Raw genomic sequence first — 24,483 nt, 5'->3', positions numbered from 1 at the left:
AAATATTTGTTGTTTATACCGCTTTCTCTACAGTTCTTTGTTCATTTTTTCAAATCTAGCTCTTCTTATTTTCACTGTGAGCTTAAAATGCTACTGGCAATTTCTATTGATGCTATTACAGTATTTCGCAGGTTATCAGCGTAGTAAATTTTCAAAATGAGCGTTAAACATCGATTTTTGTCATCAGAAACAAATTTCTAAATAAAAATCCCTTCTCTACCACTGATAACGTATACAACTAATTTGAATTTTATTTATTTCAATTCGCGAAGATGACCTCATTCATTTGTGACGATAGTATTGGCTAGTTAATGTGAAGACAATTGCGGCTGGAGCGGCGGTTAAGAAACAGTAGACGGAAGATGACGGAGAGATAGTCCAGCCCCGCGCATTTCGGATTAACCGTGCGGTCAAATATCACAGTGGTTTCTCTTTTATTTTATTGTCTTCTGTCGTTCGCTCTCCTCCGGGGAACGAACTCATCACTTGGACCCCCATATACAAATGGTCAACAAATAATGATGATGGTGTAAGAGACGAGAGAAAACCGCAAAACCGAACACAATCTTCTCCAGTGCGTCTTTATTCGTCGTGTACTTTCGGCTTATTGAACCTATGTTTATTTTATTTGTGTTCCAAAAGCTCCATGCCTCCTTGTTTTGACTTTTGACTCGCATGTATGAACATGTAGATCGGAAGGTCATGTTAGCTGAATTCTCATTCACACGGCGTCTACCATATGTTCACATTACCTTCATATTTGAGACTGTTCTTATCTGATTTTAAAGGAAGAATTGTGAGGTTAGATTCGGAACGCATTTAACCTTCTCAATTTGGTTCTCTTTACATTAAATGTTTTTTCAGAAAATTCAGATTTTTTTGATAAGTTGAGAAAAAAAATTTTCAAATCCCAACATTGTTGAACTTCAAAAATTCATTTTTAGAACTATTTGTTGCATTTCAAGTATTCACTAAATTTATTCTTAAAAACCTGAAATCCTTCTCTGAAATCTTGAGCTCAATGTTTTAGTTTAATATGAGAAATATACATATTTGATTAACTAATAAAATATCAGTGTTAAGATGAAAAAAATTTACCAGTCAATCAATTTTAAAATCTCTTATATAATCGAGTGAAATTGGGTCAGTACAGTAATACATTTGAATCTAATTTTCTTTTTTTTTCAATTAATATTTCGATAGTGCTTCAGACCTGCTCCACCCAAAACATTAATGGTAGATCAAAAATTTTTTTTTGTAGATCAAATGATGCGTCGTTAATTTCAATTATGAAATTTTCTTAGACAGTCTCACTCCCTCTAATGACTTCTGATTTTTTTAAGCTTTTCTGGTAATTTCAATGTTTCATCTCCCGTATTTTTCTTTTCATTTTCACAAGCAGAAAAAAAAACTCAAACAGTTCTCATTTCCAGAAATCACTTCTCCGATTCTCCATGAGTGTGCACCTGTGAATACAATGGTATTAGTAAGCAAGGTAACCAATATTGATTCAGCTGTGAATATTACGTAACATGTTTTTTTGCAGGGTGATTTCATTTGGATAGAACCTGGCAAAGCCGAGGGATCGATCCCGATCGGAGCCCGAGTCATCGACCAGGACCATGGACGGCTGAAAGTGATTGATGATCTTGGAAATGTATGTTACATGAATCTTGGGAATGTCTCCACTGATACCGGTCGTCTTGACCTCAATCCGTTTCTTACTTTCGCTTCACTGCGGGAGAGTGAATCGCGTTAATGTTGTTATCACCGAGGGGTTCTGATAAGTTCCGATTTATCCCCGTGTTACAATTTTCAAAACGGAACAAAAGTACAATTTTTCCAGGAACAATGGTTGTCGGCGGATCGAAGGGTGCGCTTGATGCATCCGACGTCAGTTCAGGGTGTGGAAGATATGTGTCAATTAGGCGATTTTCATGAGAGTGCAATTTTGAGGAATTTGTTTATCAGATATAGAGAAAAACTGATTTATGTGAGTGGCTGGAAAAGAGAAAAGGGGTTTAGATTGAAAAATTTTAGGCATACACCGGATCAATTCTGATAGCTGTAAATCCATACATGGATATTGCAATCTATACAGCAGATGAGATCAGAATGTACAAGAGGAAAAGGATCGGCGAGCTACCACCACATATTTTTGCCATCGCTGATAATGCATATACGAATATGAGAAGAGAAAAGAAGAATCAATCAGTTATCATTAGGTGAATGTTTGCAAATCCACAGTAATAGATGTTATGATCTGATTAGTCCAGTGGAAAATTTTCAATTTTTAATTCCTGAAAACGTATTCCAGAACATTTTAAATTTTTTAAAAAACTCTGATTATATCGAACATAAAAAACCTATCAAGTTCTGCCGATTTTAAAGGAGGCCAGACACCAAAAAAAAGTTTTCCTGATATTTTGCATAGAGAACCCCCATGAGGGGTTGAACTCATGACAGGCAGCTCCGGGGTACAGCGCCGCTACCGGCTGAGCTACGGGGGCGCGAAGGCGCCTGACGACCGATGGTCTACATAAGCGCGGCGCGATTTCGTCCCCCGAACTGTCCCCCGAAATTTTTGATGTCTCGCCTCCTTTAACAACAAAATGCAAAAAATGCAAAAATCAAGATTAAAATAAAAGTTGCGTCCCTTTATAACCGCTTACCCTAAAACCTATATATAAGAAGAACTCTCTAATATTTAACTTTAAGTTCCATTATCTCGGTTCTTTTGAAATATATAAAAACACTTAAATTGATAAATTATTTATCATAATATCACCAAAATTATCTGTTTACTGATTTTTTAAATATATCTTAAAAGGACAGATATAATTGAACTCAAAGTGCATGTGTGGGGAAAGCTTCTATCAGAGCAAATACGGTCTGTCGTCTGTAACCAACAAACAGCCAAAAATGCAAATATCAACACTAAAATAGGAGTTTAAAAACGCTTATCTCGTTTTTCAGGGTTTTTTACAGAAATTTTCAATTACCTATATCTCTAATTTTGTACTCTTTTTATGAAATTTAAGGAGAGATTTCTGTAAAAGTCGTTTCTTATTTCTCATCATATCATTATCATCTTTTACAGTGGTGAATCTGGCGCCGGAAAGACCGAATCCACAAAACTCGTCCTCCAGTTTTTGGCAACAATTAGTGGACAGCATAGTTGGATCGAACAGCAAGTCCTCGAAGCGAATCCAGTTCTCGAAGCGTTTGGTAATGCGAAGACAATCCGCAATGATAACTCGTCCCGGTTTGGAAAGTACATTGATGTACATTTCAATGAGAGTGGTTCTATAGAAGGTTTGGGGATGAAAAATGTCGGAATGAAAGTTGAAAAATAAAAATTCCAGGAGCCAAAATCGAGCAGTACCTTCTGGAGAAGTCCAGAATCGTTACACAGTCTGAAAATGAGAGAAACTATCACATTTTCTACTGTTTACTGGCAGGGCTTTCAAAAGAAGAGAAGATGGAACTAGAGTTGGGTACCGCTGCAGACTACTATTATCTGATTCAGGTACCTCGTAAAATTATATAAGAATTTTTTGAATTTCTTATTTTTAGGGAAAAACTTTAACAGCTGAAGGAAGAGATGATGCTGCTGACTTGGCAGAGATCAGATCTGCAATGAGGGTTTTGATGATCAATGAACAAGAAATCGGGAGTATCTTCAAGCTTTTAGCTGCACTACTTCACATTGGAAACATTAGATTCCGCCAGAATACCACAGACAACATGGAATCTGTAGATGTAGCTGATCCATCAACTCTAGTCAGAATCGCTAAACTTCTAAACCTTCACGAGCAGAATCTTCTCGACGCGATCACCACAAAAAGTCTAGTCACTCGTGAGGAACGTGTCATCTCCAGATTGAATGGTCAACAAGCGATTGATGCGAGAGATGCCCTTGCAAAAGCAATTTACGGAAAGCTGTTCATTCACATCGTTCGAAGAGTGAACGATGCTATTTACAAGTGAGAAAGTGGAAGAACAGATCTGGCATTAGAACCAAAAATTGATTTCAGGCCTTCACAATCCATACGCACGTCTATTGGGATTCTAGACATTTTTGGATTCGAGAATTTTGAGAGCAATAGTTTTGAGCAGCTCTGCATCAATTTCGCCAATGAGACCCTGCAACAGTTTTTCGTTCAACATGTCTTCAAAATGGAGCAGAAAGAGTATGACGAGGTGATATTAGAATTCTAAATATTAAAATCAACTAAAATGGATCGGTTTTTCAGGAAAATATAAATTGGCGTCATATTAAATTCGTGGACAATCAAGCTACAGTTGATCTAATTGCACAACGACCAATGAACATCTTGTCGTTAATTGATGAGGAGAGTATTTTCCCAAAAGGAACCGATAAAACAATGTTGCTCAAACTTCACTCTACCCATGGCCGAAATGAGCTCTATCTACAACCCAAATCCGAACTTCAGAGGGCTTTCGGAGTGACTCACTTTGCCGGAAGCGTGTTTTATAATACTCGTGGATTCCTTGAGAAAAATCGAGACTCGTTTTCTGGAGATCTATCAGCGTTGATTTCATCTTCGAAGATGCCGTTCTTGGCAAGATTGTTTGATGATTTGGAGTATGATACAAGTTCGAGGTAATTTTTTGAAAACTTTAAAATCTAGGGCCTGTATTTCAGAAAGAAAGTTACGGTTGGAAATCAATTCCGTAGATCGCTGGAGCAGCTGATGACTCAACTCACCCAGACCCATCCATTCTTCATTAGATGTATCAAACCGAATGAGTTGAAGAGAGCTCTTGTAATGGACAGAGATCTTGTATTAAGACAATTAAGATATTCCGGAATGATGGAGACGATTAAAATCAGAAGAAGTGGATATCCAATCCGTCACGACTACTATCCATTCGTGTTCCGTTACCGAGTCCTTGTTTCTTCCATTCGTGGACCCGCGAATAGAATTGACCTCCATGATGCAGCCAAGAAGATCTGCCACAAAGTCCTTGGTCCCAATGCGGATTATCAGTTGGGAAAGACCAAAGTGTTCTTGAAAGACAAACATGATTTGGTTCTCGAGCAAGAATATTATCGAATTTTGAAGGATAAGGCAGTGATAATCCAGAAGAATGTGAGAAGATGGCTGGTAAGGAAGGACTTCGAGAAGCAGAGACAAGCAGCAGTTACTATTCAAACTGCCTGGAGAGGATATGACCAACGGAAGAGATATCGACAGATTATTTCTGGATTCTCACGTCTTCAGGCTGTGCTTCGCTCCAGACAGTTGGTATCGCACTATCAGTCGTTGCGAAAGACAATTATACAATTTCAAGTGAGTTTTCTTTTTCAGGTCTTGTTTTATAAATACTTGAATACTAATAATTTCAGGCTGTTTGCCGTGGAACGCTTCTCCGTCGTCAGGTTGGTGAGATGAGAAGACGTGGAGAGAAAGCACCACTCACCGAGGTGTCATCTACGGCATCAGTCATTTCGGACTCTCATGAGGAGGAATTGGTGAGTCTGACAAAAATTATCATTTACTTTAAAAGCTCTGAAGCCGTATTCATGAACATTTCCTTGAAAACCATTTTCCTCTCACAAATCAACTGGAAAGACGTGAAAATTGAAGAAAAATCGTTTTCTTTTTGTAAAATCTTTATATTTTCATGAAATAGGTATACAAATTTCGTGTTATGTTAACAGTCAATTTTATGGATTTCTTGATTCTAAAAAGGTTGTAGGCTAATAGAGTAGTATATAAAGTGCATTATTATCTAAATTTAAACCTAACAGATGCTGGTCTTCAACTCAAAAACTATGTTTTCTGACAAAATGACATGAATGGATAGAGCTAGGAGTTTTAAGTACTGTGACCAAAAATGAAAATTTTTCATTCGGTAGTATTCAAGAAAATTCAGTTCAAAAGCCATTTTCTGACCCTGCAACATCGTTTGAATGAATTTCAGTACATTTTCACGCTCACTTTTTTTTTCGAAAATAATTCAGTTTATTTGTGAAAGGAAAATGTTCATGAATATGGGCTCTGATCGAATGACCTCCCTCATGTTCAATTACAAGCCTTTTATCTCGGTTTCTGTGTAAGATATCAAAAGCAATCAGCCAACAAAATATTTTTGCTATTACAATTAACTTTTTGTCTGTGGATTGACCACTATGTGATATCTTTCACACGAAATGAGATATATAGGTTCAACGTTGACAGTTTGGGACATTCTATCAGAGTTTTCTTATTTAATAATTGCTCACTTTGAAATTTTAGTCCGAATTACTGGATGGAAGAAACTCGAAGGTATTTTTTGATGTTGTTATTGTCGGTGTCTATGGTGGTTATTAGCCTCTATTCTTACAATTTTCATTTCGGGATGGGATTCCTAAAACCTCAAAAACCTGAAAACCTTTCAGGTCTCCCATTTGTTCGACTTCTTGCCATCTGATGGAAAAGACTCTGGAAACGAGAACGACAGCACGGATAGTAGCAGAAGAGGATCTTATTCCAGGCTCCATGTAAGCGAAAAGTGTGAAAATTTGAAAAACCAAAGCAAAAATGTTCAGCCATCCCCTGTCATGCCACCTACCAACATTCCACGTGTGGACTCTTTTATTGATGAGGACTTGAGCAAATTCCAATTTGGAAAGTATGCAGCGACCTTTTTCCAAGCGCAAGCAACAGCTACGCATATCAAGAAACCAATTAAAACTGCATTGCTCACTCATACGGAGCCAAGTGCACAGCTTGCAGCATTGGCATCATGGACAACGATTCTTCGATTCATGGGAGATCTTTCAGATGTGAAACCAGGCTCAACAAATGGGTCAGAGATTTATGTGAGTTCATAGGTATGTTTCTTCGAAAATTCTTGATTTTCAGGATAAGACTCCGGTGATGAGCCGTCTTTATGCAACACTTGGCAAGAAGTTCAGCACTCGCGACGTTGAGGAAGCTCTCTTATCCAGCGAGTACGGAGGAAACAAAACGCTCAAAAAAGGAATGGGCAAAAAGTTGATAAGTATGACTTTGAAGCGGAAAGGAAAGATTGGCGGCTCCGATACATCATCCATTTCCTCCGACAGCGCATATTCCGGATTCAATGCCATGCTGGAGAACAAACCAATGACCAGCTTGGATAAATTGCATTATATTATTGGATTGGGTATTCTGAGGGAAGACTTGAGGTAGTTACAGATACATGACAACTATTTTTCAAAATTTGTTTTTTTCAGAGACGAAATTTATTGTCAACTGTGCAAACAGCTTAGCAACAACCCATCAAAACTCTCCGCTGCTCGTGGATGGATCCTCCTATCTCTCTGTGTTGGATGTTTCGCTCCCAGCGAGCGATTCATCAAATACCTCTTCTGTTTCATACGTGAACGAGGACCAGCTGGAACCGGCTACTCAACCTACATTGAGGACCGGCTAAGAAGAACCCAAGTCAATGGAACAAGACACCAGCCACCGAGTTATGTCGAGTTGCAAGCCAACAAGTCTCAAAAGCCTGTGGTTTTGGCGGTGACTTTTATGGATGGAAGTGTCAAAACGTTGTGTGCCGATTCTGCGACAACAGCTTCCGAACTGTGCAAGCAACTGGCAGAAAAAGTTGGTCTCACGAATTCGTTTGGCTTCAGTTTGTACATTGCTCTATTTGATAAGGTAAGGTCCCCTAGAAAAATTCCATCAGCATTTTTCTACTAGGTATCCTCCCTCGGAAGTGGCACTGATCACGTCATGGATGCCATCTCTCAATGTGAACAGTATGCTAAGGAGCAAGGAAGACAAGAAAGGAATGCTCCATGGAGATTGTTCTTCAGAAAGGAAATTTTCAGTCCATGGCACGATCCAAAGTAAGATACAAAAAAAAATTGAGCTACGCCAATATAATAACTGTGCCCCTTCAGAGACGACGCAGTGAGCACCAATTTGATCTACCAACAAGTGATCCGTGGAATCAAGTATGGAGAGTACAGATGTGATAAGGATGAAGAGCTCGCAGCGATTTGCGCTCAGCAGTACTATATTGATGAGGGCACCATGGATGTGAACAAGTTGGAGAACAACCTTGCATCGTATCTTCCAGACTTTGAAATGGCTGGAAAAGATATGGCGCTAGAGAAATGGACTCAAACTATTATGCATCAATATAGAAAGGTACAGTCCTTAATTTTTTTTTAATTTTCAAAATCTCCCAAAAATCTGATACATACTGTACTTTACAATAAGCCTAATATACTTTTCAGATGACTTCCGGTCATTTTGACCACTTTCAGGAACCTGAAGCTAGATTCTCAAGTTTCGGATCACCTTGAAAATATCAGAGAGTGTGAGACAGTTCTGACTTTAAAACTTTGCATTCACGGAATTTTCGAAAATTCTTACTCAGCTATATGACGAATTCTGAAAGACTCCGGCTTTTCTCACGTTTCCAGTACAAAAACTGGCCAAAAACGGTCCACGTCAGAAATCGACAGATAGCTGAGAAATTAGGATCTTTCAGAAAAATCGGTGAATCCAAATTTCTCCATCTCGATCTGTTTCACACTCTTCAAAACTTTCAAAATGATTGGAAACATGACATCCGACTCACTTGGGTCCAAGACAACGGGCCAAAAAACGCGCCCAAAATAACTTTTAGGCCAGAAGAAATTTTTGAATAATTTCAAATTTGACGTGGATTTGACCTATTTATTTTTAATCAATGAGTTGCAACGAGTGATTTTTTCTCCCGCCGTTTCAAAGTTTGATCCTCAGCCTATTAATTCAGCAGCGAATTTTTTTCTGAAATCTCACGTTTTACTGGGGCATGATTTCTGACCACTTGTTTTGAACTCAAGTGCCGACTCCTTAAAATGGTCAAAAATCAAATGATAAGCAATTTTTTGTATGTCTTATTCACCGTAACTTTAATTCAATTTCTAAGTTCTCCTGTTTCTCATTCAACCATTCTTTTTACAGAAGTTCACTGGCCGCCTTCCCTCTCAAATCGAAGTCAAGGAAGACGTCGTATCCATTGCTAAAACCAAGTGGCCTCTGTTGTTCTCTCGATTCTATGAAGCTCTGAAGTTCGCTGGACCTCCATTGCCGAAAAATGAAGTCATCATTGCCGTGAACTGGACTGGTGTCTATGTCGTTGATGATCGGGAGCACGTAATGCTCGAGTTCAGTTTCCCAGAAATTTCAACTGCTTATTATGGAAAGTGAGTTACTATTATGAAGATATAGGCTTTCCACAAGAATTTGCTTTTCAGAGGAAAACGAAGTACCACGGACACCTGCACTATCCGCTCTGTTGTTGGCGACGAGTACACCTTCCAGTCTCCAAATGCAGATGATATAACAAACCTGATAGTTCTATTCTTGGAAGGATTAAAGAAGAGAAGTAGATATTTGGTGGCCATCAAAGCACAGAAAGGAGATGGTAGAGTTTTCTTAGAACTGCAAATTTGAAGGAACTTTTCATTTTCAGAGAAGAATAACTTCCTCGATTTTGAGAAAGGGGATCTTCTAATTCTCGTGAACGAATTCACCGGAAACACGCTGCTCACCGAGAGCGTCGTGAAAGGAGAAAACTCGCGAACGTGTCTGTTTGGCTTAATTCGTGCGGAAAACGTGTACGTGCTGCCAACTCTGGTGAAGCCATCAAAGAACACATTGGTAACCGCGAACATAATAATAGAATTCTATTCTGTCTATTTTTCAGCAAATATTCCCAAAGGATATGGACATGAGTCTGGATTTATTCAATAACAACAAACAGGTTACTGTAATTGACTATAACGCGGAACCATACACTCTGGAGAATTTCGCAGAAGATAATTTCAAGTAAATTTAAAAGGAGGGCTCTGGAAACGTATGAAAGTAAATTTTCAGCTCACAGGTGAAACGAGTTGGATCTCAAATTTCGTTGATGACCTTGAGAAAGAAGGAGTCGCAGATTGAGAGCTGGAGATTCTCGAGAGATCATATTGAGCATCCACTTTTGAAGAAACTCAATGGAAGGTAATACCGGTTTACAGTCACAGTAACATTCAATGAGATATACAAAAAAGTTTATTTTTCGCTGATTTTTGGTAATTTCAACCATTTTCAGGTGTCTGTAGCTCTCGGCTGTCTCGTTTTCAATCATTTTGAAAATATTGGAGCCATAGGTTAAAAACCGCATTTACAGAACTTTCTGAAATTCCTAGTCTTTCATCTATTTGGCGTTTTTTGAAAGACGTGCAAGAACAAGTGTCTTTCAGAAACCAGAAAACATCTGGAAAACTAAGAAATTTCACAAAATCATGTAAATACAAAGTTTCCCATCTAGGTCTGTTTCTCGCCTTCCAAAAGTTTCAACGTGACTCCAGACTTTTCAAAATGAACAAAATGCTCTAAAATCAACTAAAAATACGGTTTTGTACATTTTATCAAACAGTGCTTTATAAAAATCCTTTTAACTTACAGAGATGATGCTTGTCGTGGGGCAGTTGAAATTTTCGCAGCCATCATGAAGTATATGGGAGATGAGCCTTCGAAACGAAGTCGCCTTGGAACTCACCTCACTGACCATATCTTCAAACTCCCCATTTCTATGGAAGCACTCAGAGATGAATTGTATTGTCAACTTGTGAAACAGCTAACCCTTAATCCTTCAATTATGTCCGAGGAGAAAGGATGGGAGCTTTTATGGATGGCCACTGGACTTTTTGCTCCGAGTGCTGCTCTGGCGAAAGAGATCAGTCACTTCCTCAAGTCTAGACCCCATCCAATCGCATTGGATTGTCAGAATAGGATGCAAAAACTTGCCAAGTACGTTTTCCGTTTTTTAATATGTTTTTAAAGCATAGTTTATTTTTTCAGGGGCGGAAGTAGAAAATATCCCCCACATCTTGTTGAGGTAGAAGCTATCCAGCACAAAACAACTCAAATTTTCCACAAGGTCAGTTCAACTTTCTTCTTAACTCACTTTATCTTCCTGTTTTTGAGGTATTCTTCCCAGACAAAACAGACGAGGCAATCGAGGTGGACTCTGCGACACGAGCCCGCGACTTCTGTCACAAGATCGGCTATCGACTCGGTCTCAAATCGTCAGACGGGTTCAGTCTATTTGTCAAGATTAAGGACAAAGTACTGGCTGTGCCTGAAACCGAGTTCTTCTTTGATTACGTTCGCTCGCTGTCCGACTGGGTTCACACAAACCATGCGATGCAGAAGGACTCCACAATGATACCTATCAATTATCAGGTGTACTTCATGAGGAAACTCTGGTTTAACTTTGTCCCCGGAGCCGATTCACAAGCAGATATCATTTTCCATTACCACCAAGAATCTCAGAAGTACCTGCTAGGATACCACAAGACCACCAAGAATGATGTCATCGAGCTAGCTGCTTTGATTCTCCGAGCAATGACCAAAGAAGGCAAAAATGCTCCACTGGCTCAAATTCCACAGCTACTGGATGACATCGTTCCTAAGGACTCACTAAAAATGTGCTCGGCTAGTGAGTGGAGGAAAACGATTTCCAACGCATACGCCAGAGTGGAGCATTTGAAACCGGACCAAGCGAAAATCGAGTTTTTGAAATACATTTGTCGCTGGCCAACGTTTGGATCAGCCTTCTTCCCAGTGTCTCAATATTCTGACTTGAGTCTTCCGGACAGACTTTTGCTTGCCATCAATCAAACTGGAGTGAACATTTATCACCTGGAGTCTAAGAATCTTTTGGTTCAGGTGAGAGGATTTAGAGTTTTAGATCCACACATTGTTTATTACAGTATCCGTTCAATGTCATTTGCAACTGGACAAGTGGAAATACTTACTTCAACATGACAGTTGGTAATATGTTGAAGGGTAATGAAGGAAAGAAGCTGCTTCTGGATACTACTGTGGTACGACACTTTCATAAAAAAATTTTCAAAAATCATTTTTCAAATTTTCAGGGCTACAAAATGGATGACTTGCTTACTTCGTATATATCACTTTTGATATCCAATCAGACCAATCAACCTTCTAAGCATCGAGAAGTTGCATTATGAGATTTTGATTTTTTTTAACCCGATATGAAAACGTGTTTCTTGTTTCCTCCCAAAAATAAATCCCAAAAAAATTTTCCATCTTTTTGTTTGAAATGCTGGTTCCTTTTGCTCATTTTTCGATTTTTTTTCTTTCCACCCTTCCCCTCTTGAAATTTTTTTTCCGATTCAATTCTTATTATTATTATTCCCCTCTTCATCTGAAAAAAATTGTTATTCGCATTTCTCCCAAAGTATTTTCTTTCACCCCATCTTGTTCACAAACCACTTTATGTACCCCTCCCCAAATCCTTCCCCAAATGTATTGATGACAATTTTCTTTTGTGATTCCAGTTAATTATATTTTATCCATCTTATTTTGTATTTACATAAAAACCATTCATACAAGTGTGTGTCGGAGAAAACAATGGGGAGAAGTTTCCAGAGAAAAAAATGGATCAAAATTCTACAATCTTGTTTTTACGCTAACACTAGGAAAGAGAAACCGGAGCGAAATTGGGGGAAAAATCACGGGATTGGGACAGAAACATAGAAATATTCACAAAAACCAAGCTATGTACAAACTAATAAATTATTTAAAATAAAAACTACACAGCGAAACCCTTTTTTTTAGTTTTTTCAAAACTATATTTTTAAGTTTTTTTGGTAGGAGAGAACCTGGAAAAAAGCAATGTCGAGGGAGCATAAAGAAAAAAGATCGCTTCAGGTTAAAGCAAAAATCAGAAACATGGATTCCAGAATTTCACGGAATGGCGAGAGACGGAAATGGATGAGGCGAGAAGAGAAAAGTGAAAATTGTTTGTTTTGGTTTTTTGGTTCGAGACGATTCTTAAGATATGTCCTGTGAATATTCACAAACTACTTTGCAGTTTTTGGCATGCTAGATGTGCTCGAGTTGCTTGATGATGAGCGATCCTCGGTTGGTGTTCTCTCTGCAGTTTGAATGTAGCTCAAAATATCTCTGCAAGAGACCACCGCCAGAATTCGCTTTGACTCATCGATGATCGGCTAAAAATAGAAAACGACGTTATTCAAAAAAACGCTTCCGGACTCACCAAACAGCACTTATCGGAAGTCATAAGCTTGGCGACCGTCTCGAACACCGTGAAATTCGTGCGTCCATAAACTAATCTATTCTGAAGTGAGCGCAGCACTTTGACGGGCTCTTTGAGCATCTCGTGGAAGTTTCCGCCCTGGTGGCTCATGATCTCGAGAATGATGTCCTTTCTGGCGAGCATATTGACGATTTGATTGAAGTCGTTGACGACTGGAACGGTGGACATCTTCTTCTCGGCCATCAGCTTGATGCAATCTTCGATGGTTGTGTTCAAGCCGATCTGAAATTATTCTTTGGTTTTTGAAAATCTAATTCGTTTAGAAATTTGGTTTTTGTCTTGAAATTCCGTTCAAATACATTTTTTAAGCAGTTGAACTCATACTTGCGGCCGGTCCAAAGCAGGCCGTGGCGGGCCCTGTCATAGTTTCTTTTAGGATTGATATTTTTGACCAACTAAATTAGATACGCTACAAAATGATAGTATTTGAGACATTGTATCATATTTGTGAACAAAGTTACAAGCCAAAAAATTGCAAATGCGGGCCGTGCCGGGCCGGTTTTTTTCGGCCCGTTTGGTTTGTAACTTTGTTCACAAACATGATATAGTGTTCCAAATAGTTTCATTTTGTAGCGCTCGTCGAGTTGTAGCATATCTAATTTAGTGGGNCAAAAAANATCAATCNTAAAANNANNTATGNCAGGNCCACCGCCCGCTTTGGGCCCGTCCGCAAGTAAGGTTGAACTTCTGGACCCAATGCTAGAGGTGACGCGCCAATACCAGCTAAACTACGACGGCGTAAGCTGAGGCGGCCGAACGATGGGATGTACAATACCGGTCAATATGATGTACAAAAAGCTGTTTCCCAGTGGATTTTGGCCAGTTTCAAGAGTCTGGAGCTCGGCTGTCGATTATCCGATCACTTTGAAAAGTTTGGAAAATGCAAAACAGACCTAGAATGAAAACTTTGTATTCACATAATTTTTTTTTAATTCCCGTTTTTAAGCTGTTTGCCGATTTCTGAAAGACACTTCCTTTTTTCACGTTTTCAGCACAAATAAGAGCCAAAAAGGGGTTCTTTTCAGAAATCGGCAAATAGCTGAAAAACTAGGAATTTTCGAGAAAGTCCGGGAATGCGAAGTTTTCCAAAATTTTCTGAATGTTTGACAACTTGAAAGCCGTGCTCCATACTCCTGACTATGGTCAAAATTAAATGAAAAACTTGTTTCTGTGTTTTTATTGCCTGGTACTGTATAGCTGGCGTCTACAAAAATTTTGAGATCGGGAAAACTCAATTTCAAGCACCCGGCCAAAGGTTAGCCCAACTATCCACATCAATAAATTTTGGGCTTCTCATAAACATCCCTAAAATCATTCTTTGCAGCCCTTCTAGTTTTTATACGTGTTATCTTTCGAAAAACTGTTTTTTAGTCTCAACAACCCCTTTAACTTGTTATTGACCCTTGTTCATATATATATTTTTGTCCGCGTTTGCAGAACCTCCCAAGACCAAGCCAGTAGAACATTTGCAAAACTACTAAAAAAAAACTCAAGACCACCTCCCAGACCTTCCGCTCTCTCACTCCAATATGATAACTCCTCTCTCCAGTAGAAACAAATAATAACAAACAGGGCAACTCGACTCTGAAGGATTCATGTGACCTTTGCAAAACTCGGCATGCTAGAAATACTATTGAAGGTCGAGAGGCAGTCTGCCCGACTTGTTATTGAGGCACGAAAAAAAAAGATCGTCGGTCAATTTTTGATATTGTTTGAACCAGAAGGGTTAGGGTGGTTCTTGGTCGGCCACAATCCGGATTTTTTTTTTCTCTCTCAACACTATTTTTTTTTCGACAAACCTTCAAGACGTCGCTATTCCACGTGCCAATTTTCTTCTGGTCCAATGTGGCCTGACGCACGTGAAGAAGGATGGCATCCCCAAAGTCGCTCTAAAAATTGTTTTTTAGGGTACTGTAATTTGTGTTATTATTGTTACCAATTTGAGAACAGTCTCCTGCAAAATCATTCGAGTGGTCAAGAAGAACAATGGAGTACCTGGTTTTGGAACAATCTGAAAATTGAGGTCCACTTGTCTTATTATTCGGACTCTCCTACCGTATCGAAAATTGGGATGAAGCTAATTTTGTTGTGTGAGATGATATTGGCAGCCTCCCAGACGCTGCAGAACAAATTGTTTTTATTAGAGCCCCTATTTTCATTCTTTTTTTTTCTTTTTTTCCGGTTCAATTACAACTGATGGGTCTCCAGTAGCATGAAAAAACACAAAACGCCCCCCCCCCCCGGGTTCTGGTTGTTTATCTGATCTCTGGTTTCCTCTTCGTTTTTTTCTCTCACTTTGTTTCATAATAAACTCAATAAAAATGCGTTGTTGCGTCGTCCTACAAACAAAGAACCGTATTCTCCTATGATTCTTCACTTGTTTACCACATTTTTTTTGAGTGTAATGTGTTTTTATCGATACCCTCATTTTTTTTCCTTACATCATTTGACAGCCAGCAGCCAGCAGAAACATATAAACGTAAACACCACTCAATTATTCTTTTTTTTTTAGATAAACATGCACCCGAAAACAGTGAAGAGGTCAAACTGGGTACCGGAAACCTCCCGAAAATCGGCTCAGAGAAGCGAAAAAAGAGAAAAAGTTCACCTATTTTGAACTCCGCTGCAGATAATATTTCCAGACCCGATATCCTTCAAGAAATCAACCAGCGTCATGGATGCAACCTCGCGATTTCCTGCGGCTACCATAAGTATCGCTGTGAGACAATCTCCCATATTGAAGACACACTCCGCTTGATACTTGTCGCTATTGGTCACCACGGCAGCAATATGTCCGTGTTGAGAGAGAGCGTGAACTGCGGCTTTGACCTGGAAGACAAAATTCTAGAATTTCATTCCAGAAAAATTCCAGAAAAAAGGAAAAGAATGTGTTTTCCCTGCAAATGAATACCTTTGTTTTCCCGTCGAAAACAACCAGCGAGCTGTGAGTTGGCTGCAAGTCGTAGCATGTGATTGACTTCATGAATTTGTGGTATGGATCCGCATGCCGATCTCAATAAGAATAATTTATTTTATAAACAAAAGCCAACTGGCAATCTTACCAAATGCCGAGAGCACTTCATAGCCGCCTTCTGTGTTGAAAATTCTGCATGGACGCATAATAGCGAAATCCTGGAAATTTCATTTGAGGTAGAGATCAATCAGATATACAAAAATATGTTTTTCTGTGGATTTTTGGCCATGTTAACCATCCAGAGCCTTGAGCTCGTCTGCCAAGTTAAAGCTCGGCTGTCTAGTAATCACCTCGAAACTTTCAGATGGAGTAAAAGAAACCTAGATTAGTAAATTCGCCTTCACAGAACTTTTCGCAAATCCCTAGTTTTCAGCTATTCGGTTATTTCTGAAAGACACCTGTTTTTTTCACGTCTTCAGTACAAAAACAGGCAAAAAGTGGTGTCATTCAGAAATCGGCAAATAGCTGGAAAAAACTCGATAAAAATAGTCAAAATGGCCGAAAATCCACTGAAAAAATCATTTTCTCAATATGTCATTGACCGGTATCGTACATATAAACGGATTTCAAAATTCTTACCGCTCTTCTGAATACATTCTCCGGGACACTCATACGTCTACGAGTCATTGGCATTGGTTTCAAACCATCGTCATCAGTTTCCATCGCGTTCTGTCCTCCGGCTCCTCCCGGCGCGTTCATTCCATACTGATACGACGTCTTCCGGTTTCCAGTGTCGCCATTCGCCCCACGCTGAACTTGAAGTCGTGACTGCATGGTGTAGCGACGACGCGACGGAAGTGAAATCTCGCGAATGCCGAATGAACTCCGACGCGAGTGGTCGATGCTGGGCCCCGACTCGTATCTAGAAAGAGCAATTATGCTGAAAGAGGAGGGAGAGAGAAGGAAGATCATAATATCTAGTTGTGAGAGCAGCGTCAAAAAATTTTTCCTCTTTTTCTGATGGACTATAAACAAAGTGAGCCCTGAAACTGCCCGGAAGTGCTGGAATGGAAACCCTTCTAGAGAGTGTTAAAAAAAGAAAATTGATTTTTTCAGAAAAACGGAAAGTGCGGGGCACCAACAGCATTCACTAATCCCGGCGCGAGAGGTGAAAATCCGCCGGAGGGCAAAGGAAAAAATTCGACAACGTGTTCTACATCTAGATTAGCACCTACCCATGATCCATCGAGTTGCCGTACACGGTGACTGGTGTCGTTTCCAACATGGTTCGTTGCCGATTACTGGAGTCGAACTGAAACTTTTTTGTATATGGAAGCTGGAAGTATGAAAATAGAAAGAAGCCAATAAAATCTCTATTTTAAGACCTTTATATGAAAAAAGTCACATTTTTGAATCACTCAGTTTTTTTTTCAAAGAGAAAATATAGTCAAAGAAAACAAGCTCTGCCCAGACGACGCTAGAAAAAAAAAGAAAAAATTTGCACTTTCCTGGTCACAATAACACGCAAAGAAAAAAAAAGAAGCAGCACGTTGTTTACAAGCATTGGGGAATATTCTAAAAATAGAAGAACGAGAGAGCAGATATTTGGTCCGTGTGCTTTCCCGTCTCTCCTGTTTTCCTTTTTTAGATATGTGAGAAAAAATGAAAAAAAAAGCTCTTATTATGACCAACGCGATGTATTTGATAGAAGGGAAAATTCTAAAATAGAAGAAATTCAAAGATTCGGAAAGAGAAGACCGTATGACGAGTCAATCAGAATAAGTAATCTGTGAACGCCTAGCAAATAAAAAAAAACGAAAAAAAGAAGGAAAATCCCAGCGCGTGACTCAAATTTGGACCCCCGGAAACAAGCTTTCAGAAGTGCGACAAATGTGAAAAACATCGTGGATTGGTTCCGTTAAGGGTTCAAAGTACACACACGATGGGTACTTACTGATTAATTCAATTGAAATATAATGCTTCCTAAAGGACCAAAGGATAAGATCTTCTATTTCGGATTTTTCCAAAGTATCGCAGAAAACACAAAGTGTTACAAATCCCGTCTGGAACGTTTTTATATAATCATTTAGCAATTGTGTTTGTCCGGTTTTTTGACAAACCACTATTTTTGTTTTTGGAATGGCGTCATTGTTTCTAGCGCCGTTTGTCTCTAGATCAAAATGTGAAAAGGACAAAGTTTGAAACGTCAAAAAATTAAATAATACAGTTTCTCTCTAATACTTTCCCAACCCATCGCAGCCTGAATAAGATGGAAAAATGTTAATGAAGACTGTTAAAAATAAGACCGACCGAAACATTGGGGAGGAGTAGAAAAAGGTGGGGGTGTCCTCCAAAAGAGGGCAACCGAATAATAACCGATCAGATGTCGTTTTTGTTATTGTACGCGTTTTTTTTTGTTATCAACCACTATCTTTCTCTCGTCCTGATTGCAATTAATACACGTTGAGGGCGGAGAAATGGAAGTTGAGAGCGAAAAAAAGAATCCTGATGGGGTTGGAAAGACTGAAAATGATAACAACAGAAGAACGAACAAAAAATAGATAGATGGATGGAAGAGGTATGTTGGCTGGGTTGTAGTGGCAAAGATCGTTTGGGGCGGAGACAAGAGAAAGGGGGGGGGGAGAATTTTAGATCAAAACACGAGAGAATAGAGAGCTCCAGGGTCTGATTGGGGAAATATAATCAGTGGGAGGAATCGAATTCAGCTGGTTTCTCAAGAAGTGGTTATTAGTTGGGACAAGGAAGAATAATAAAAGTACGCATTTCTTTTAGGATTACGGTAGAACAATTAATCAAAATGAAATCGGGAAGCTGAGATTACTGTAGATCGGCGTTCTAACTATTTTTTTATTCTGGAAGGTCCACGAAACACAGTCCCGGTTAATAAGATATTCAAAACATATTTTTTTGTTGGCTTCCGGCTATTTTTACTATTTTCAGGGTTCCGAAACTTGGCTGTCAAGTTTCCAATCACTTTGAAAATTTTCGAGGGTCTGAAACAGATTTAGATCGAAACTTTAGAACTCACAAACTTTTTGAAAATTCCTAGCTTTTTAATTAATTGCCGATTTCTGAAAACAGCCTCGCTTTGGCCCGTTTTGGTACTGAAAACATTAGAACACAGGTGTCTTTCAGAAACCGGCAGATAGCTTAAAAACTAGGGATTTTTGAATAATTCTGTGAATGCAAAGTTTGAGCTTTAGGTCTGTTTCAACTTGACAGCCGAGCTCCAAATCTCTAAAAATGGTCAGAATAACCGAAAATCAACTGAAAATTATGTATTCGAATATCTTGTTGACCGGCACTAAGTGCATGTCTAAATTGCTGAGGAACAGAGCAGATGTCAAATTTCCAACATTACGTGAAAATTTTCAAAACGTGAATTTTCATATTTCTCCCCGAATGGATTACTCTTCTCAGACGGATTTATTCTATTTGGTGTAATACCTAAAAACAATTCGTTTTTTGATCTACCGTAATCTCTACTGCCATTAACAATACTGCCAGTAATTGGTCTAAAAACGTATTCTAGAAATTTAGAAATTTTCTACAGAACACCTACGCTATCGGCCTTTTCCAGGAAAAAAAGTAAATTTGTCCATACGCCAAAAATAGGATGACACTTCGTATTTTGAGGAACAAATGATAAGCATCTACTGATCAAAAATGAAACATCGTTTGTTTGCCGTTGGTGGTGGTGACCAGCTGTCGAAAGTCATAATGTTCGCTTTTGAGAAAAAAAACACGCAATTTAGTTAACCTTCATTGTTCCCAGAATACAAGCGTCTATAATTTTTTTCAGACTGGATGTGAGCCCCAAAAATTGAGAAAAGAGAAAATGAGCGCGTGCCTTGGGAGAAAAGATAAATATATACTGGCACTGGCACTTTTGAATCCAATTGTCTATTCCAAAAAAAGAGGAGTCTGCCGGGAGAACTGGCGGGAGAACCATGACATCGTGCTTCTTCCTATGACGACAGCTTCCATGGAATCAACAAAGTAGTAAAAAGTGGAAGGGAATTTTTCGAATCCTAAGGGATGATTCTCAAACTGTTTTCAAACCCCTAACTTTGAAAATTAGTTTTCTTTCTCTTTTCAAAAAGAACAGGTTTGGAAAAAAAATCAAAAAAAAATGATTCAAGGAAAAGTAGTCAGCAGACCTCCTGGCGAAAAATACAATAACAGAATGGAAGAGATTGCAAGAAGAGTACTGCAAGAAAAAAGACGGAACCCATCAACTGCCCTCCACGGCCAACCGACCGACCGACCGCCACACAAACAACTATTTGTATGGGGGGACTGCTGTTACTGCTGCTATGTGTTGCGTTCGTTTCAGTTCCTATGTGTGTATGTGTGTTTTTCTTTCAACAACACGTGGTCTTTTTTTTGCCGAGAGTATCTGCTCTTCTTGCTCTTCGGACTCCGCCTCCAAAACTTTCACGAATTGTTACACCAGACATGTGGCAAATGAGAATTGATGGCAGTGAGATGAGAAAGGTGTTTTTCGAAAATTGCCTGGAAGGTTTTATGGGACAGATGGGCTACGGTAGGCGGATCAAAAATCGAGCTTGACTTTTCAGAGGGCTCTCATAAAAAACAAGAAGCAAAAATAGAAAAAAAAACTATTAGATGAAAATAAAAAAGGATTAGAGTAATCCGATTGGGGAAAGTTTTTAACGGATTTTCCGGATTGGGGAATTTTGATTTGAAAATCTTAAAATAACTTTTCGATGGACATAATACATATTTATCCCCGGAAATCAATATCAGCTGAATTGCACACGAGTTTCAAAAAATATGATGAATTATACATAAATATTCTCGTGAGTAGATAAAGTTTCAAATAAAAGTTGAAAACATATTTTTGAGTTTTGGCTTCATAATGTTTGCTTGTGAAGAAAAGGAGGTATAGCGTAATTTGTTTATTAGAAGCTTAGTGCTAAATTATGTCAATTTTTGTGAAATATATCAAAACTTTGTAAACGGATAAAAAATAGCTGATATTATGATAAATAATTCATAAGTTGACAAATTTTTGATGGCATTCACAGGAATCAAGATAATTGAGTCTAAAATTGACAGTTTGAGTGGATTACAATTTGAGCAATGAAAATTTTGAGCACAATTATCTCAATTCCTGTGAAAGATATCAAAAAATTGTCAATTAATAAATTATTGGTGATATCATGATAAATAATTTATCAGTGAGAAAATTTTTGATAGCTCTCGCAAAAATCGAGATAATTAAGCTCAAAAATGAAAGTTCAAGTGGGCTTCTATTATCGGAAATAAAATAAATCAACTTCGATTGAAATACCTCAAAAACGCAATATACCTTGAAAATGAAAATATTCAAAAAATAAAATTATTTTTGCTCAATAAATTAAAATACCTCAAAAACTCCAAAAAATTTGCAGACAACGAATAACCCAGAAATTAGTCAACCGTGCCCGAATCCCTTTTTTGTAGCAAATTTCCAAAAATTATGGATCTCAAAGACCACCTCTCTCCCAAAACCAGTCACCTATTCTGCAGAAATAATAGTATGGGGAATACCGACCAACCGAAATAGTCAATTTCTAGAACATCTTGTTTTTCAACACCTCAGTTGTCCTTCTGTTGACTTCTGACTCACGAAAACATAACTGACAACACCCATCTGTCAGGTTTTTTTCTTTTTTTGTCTGTATGGGTGGCAAACAGTTTGTTGAACTTTTGATTAGGTTTTTTAAAGACAAAATTAGATTATTACAAAAATAACCTTTGTTTATACATAGTTATGCAAAGTAATAACTAGAATTTCTTTTTATCAGAAATATTTTTTTTAGAAAAACAAGTGAAAATAGATTTTTTGCCATAAATTTCTTAATTTCCAAAAAATTACTATTTTAAAAATAAACCTTAAACTTACTGTAAATCTCGGTGGTACATGTGCCGCCGGCTCGCTGTTCCGGCGGCGGTTCTTCTGGAAAAACTTGAGCATTGGCTTCCTGAAAAAATAACAAGATGATATGGGAAAAAATTATCACGAGCGTTGATGTCAAGTCGTATTAAGTGAGGAAAAACAGGAGTGAAAGGGGAGTTAATATCAGACATCGTGGGCCCATGTGAGATGTCCATGAAATGCAAAAAAAATTGAGAAGATCAGAAGAATACAAAAGTTATGAGAGAGGTTTCTACCCGATTTAGAATGGAGAATGGAGAAAAATGAGACATTGTTGTTCTTTCTTGTCGGGGAAGAGGGGGGACCCGAAGAGTCATTTTCGCACTTGTGCTTTGTTTGGGTTTCGGTTTTTTGTTGCTTTTTTCAACTGAAATGATCACATAACCACAAAAAACAAGTTGTACCAACACCACATCCAAGTTTCATCTTTTTTCTTCCTTCTTTTTTTTACAAAAGCCATAATCTATAGAGATAGCGATTAACAAAAGAGTCTGAATAACTTTTAAACTCAGATTGTTGATGAAAATTTTAGGATAGGTTAAAAATAGATTATCAAGAAACTTTTGAAAATTTTAGAATCCGCTCTCCAGTTTTAGCCAAGTTACCGTAAACACTCTAATAAAACGCCACGCGAACCGTTAAGTTTAAGCTCACATATCTCTTTTTCTGTAGAAAATATCAAAAAGTCACCAACTGATAAAATGTTGCTGATATTATGATAATATATTTGTCAGTTGACAACTTTTTGATATCTTTGATTGGAAATGAGATACATTGGCTCAAAGTTGACGGTTTGGATGGCGATCTAAAAGAGTGTGTTCACGGTATATTAGTTTCAGTATCAAAAACGCTATTTTATTGTAGTACATCAATGCTCAAAGACAATTCCCTCAACTTCTGAAACGCTGGAAGTGCTTCAAAAAGTTCAAATCAAACATTTTCTGTCAAAATGATCATGATTGTCTGTGAGAGGAAGAAAAAGTGGGAGGGCATGGCTCAAGGAAACCAAAAAAGAATGTAAACATTCTAAGGAAGAAAAATGCAATGGTGTCCATAAAAAAGGACATTGTTTGATTGTCTACCCACAAAGGTGTTAAAAACTTTCCTTCCTTAAAAATTGGTGGTTGTTCATTACAATGTTTGATCTTCGAAATCGGTTTATTATAGGAACACTACAATAAGACTCCATACATGGAACATTTTGCTATATGTTTCTGATTCTCAAGAAGAAGTTGTTATTATCTTCTAAACAAGAAAAAACAAATCAAATCATAACACACTCTGAAGACAAACGACTACTATCACTCTCAAAAAAATAGAGGAAACTGGAGCCTCAGAGCAGTCAGAGTCATCATTCATGTTGCTATTAATGAGATGGAAATTTGATATGATTTTGGTTCTGCGCCACAAAAACAAGCACAACGGGGGTGTGATAGCCTTCTCATTGTCCTTTCTAGTGTTCCTGTTGTTTTTTTCTGTTATTTTCTGACCACCAGCAGAAAATTGTTTTTCAGTGATGATCAAACAGCAATCATTTGTTTTGTTTTCAGACGAAATCCGATTTTTATCAGTTTAAAAATGGTTTTTTTGTCTCAGGAACTACAATTTTGGCTTCCAGCTCAAATCACCAAAAATAGAATAATCTGATATACTTAACCCAATTTTCTAAAATAAAGATCACTGAGAGATAGTACAAAATCGTACGAAAATCTGTCTACAAAAACATCTGAGAAAATTAAAAAAAGAAAAACAATAGAGTGAGAAAAAACAAAGTAATCTTGTATACACCGAATTGAGTCACAAGACATGATGTATTTTAAAACAAAAGTGGTTGTCAGATTCATTAAGATCAACACAATAACACTTCCGATTAAAGAGCTAATCGGGATATTCTCAGGGGTTCATGAATATCTTTGAAAATGAGAGTGCGTGCCTAATTAGAAAAATAGCAGAAAAAGCGCCGGATCACTTTTTGCACTAATTTATTCTAGAAAATAGTTCTAGCAAAAATCCAAGAACGAGAAAAAAATCATGAAAATGACAATGAAACAATTCGTGAAATGCTCTTATCAATGGGCAGCGTTTGGCTTTTATATCAAAGCCCACCCACACAAAAATCGAAAAAGCTTAGTACAGAGGATCGTACAAGCTGGCACAAGATCAGTGGGGGTGGGTCTGGGAATTCGATTATTCGCCCTCAAGAAACAAACAAAACGGTTTCCAAATGATAGGAATTCGTCACTTAAAAAGCCGCTTGATAGATTCATAGTAGACAAAACAAAATTTGTACTGTGTACCCCCGAACAAAAAAACCGAAAATGTTGTTTTTAAGAATCTGATGATAAGAATAAAAGATGGGATAGGTGATTTCTAGTTTTGCAAAAGTTCAAACTGATCACCTTTGGTTCTGAACAGGTTTTGATCTCTAAGTGAATGAGTTTTCTGGCCTTTTTTGAAGTTTAGTGTTACCCGG

General features: G+C 38.1%; 4 protein-coding genes across 4 annotated transcripts; 3 read left to right on the top strand and 1 right to left on the bottom strand.

The window, feature by feature from the left end:
- Nucleotides 1–1,477: 1,477 nt before the first annotated feature.
- Cbr-hum-6 lies at nt 1,478–12,019 on the top strand (the record flags this gene model as incomplete). The annotated part of the gene is made up of 27 exons (XM_002643843.1): nt 1,478–1,495; nt 1,547–1,657; nt 1,847–1,993; nt 2,041–2,225; nt 3,101–3,315; nt 3,366–3,529; nt 3,577–3,986; nt 4,038–4,203; nt 4,257–4,627; nt 4,670–5,318; nt 5,375–5,500; nt 6,410–6,511; nt 6,560–6,832; nt 6,876–7,180; nt 7,229–7,658; nt 7,701–7,849; nt 7,904–8,153; nt 8,958–9,199; nt 9,251–9,420; nt 9,469–9,656; nt 9,703–9,824; nt 9,873–10,001; nt 10,449–10,793; nt 10,845–10,923; nt 10,971–11,714; nt 11,759–11,872; nt 11,924–12,019. The coding sequence occupies 27 exons, from the start codon at nt 1,478–1,480 to the stop codon at nt 12,017–12,019; spliced, it is 6,300 nt and encodes a 2,099-aa protein (XP_002643889.1).
- An 855-nt stretch (nt 12,020–12,874) lies between these two features.
- Cbr-aakg-4 lies at nt 12,875–17,330 on the bottom strand (the record flags this gene model as incomplete). Its single annotated transcript, XM_002643842.2, has 10 exons — nt 12,875–13,024; nt 13,072–13,353; nt 14,931–15,020; nt 15,068–15,142; nt 15,187–15,250; nt 15,740–15,960; nt 16,043–16,143; nt 16,194–16,263; nt 16,685–16,967; nt 17,281–17,330. The coding sequence occupies 10 exons, from the start codon at nt 17,328–17,330 to the stop codon at nt 12,875–12,877; spliced, it is 1,386 nt and encodes a 461-aa protein (XP_002643888.2).
- Nucleotides 17,331–21,995: 4,665 nt separating this feature from the next.
- On the top strand, nt 21,996–22,076 carry CBG27513 (the record flags this gene model as incomplete). The annotated part of the gene is made up of 1 exon (XM_045239087.1): nt 21,996–22,076. The coding sequence occupies one exon, from the start codon at nt 21,996–21,998 to the stop codon at nt 22,074–22,076; it is 81 nt and encodes a 26-aa protein (XP_045098080.1).
- Nucleotides 22,077–23,819: 1,743 nt separating this feature from the next.
- Nucleotides 23,820–24,238, top strand: CBG27512 (the record flags this gene model as incomplete). The annotated part of the gene is made up of 2 exons (XM_045239086.1): nt 23,820–23,837; nt 24,002–24,238. 2 exons carry the CDS (start codon nt 23,820–23,822, stop codon nt 24,236–24,238), a joined length of 255 nt encoding a protein of 84 aa, XP_045098079.1.
- Nucleotides 24,239–24,483: the final 245 nt, after the last annotated feature.

This window comes from Caenorhabditis briggsae (genome assembly GCF_000004555.2).
Source record: "Caenorhabditis briggsae complete genome, chrX, whole genome shotgun sequence".
In the NCBI taxonomy this organism is placed as follows: domain Eukaryota; kingdom Metazoa; phylum Nematoda; class Chromadorea; order Rhabditida; family Rhabditidae; genus Caenorhabditis; species Caenorhabditis briggsae.
This window is presented reverse-complemented; position numbering and strand designations above follow the sequence as displayed.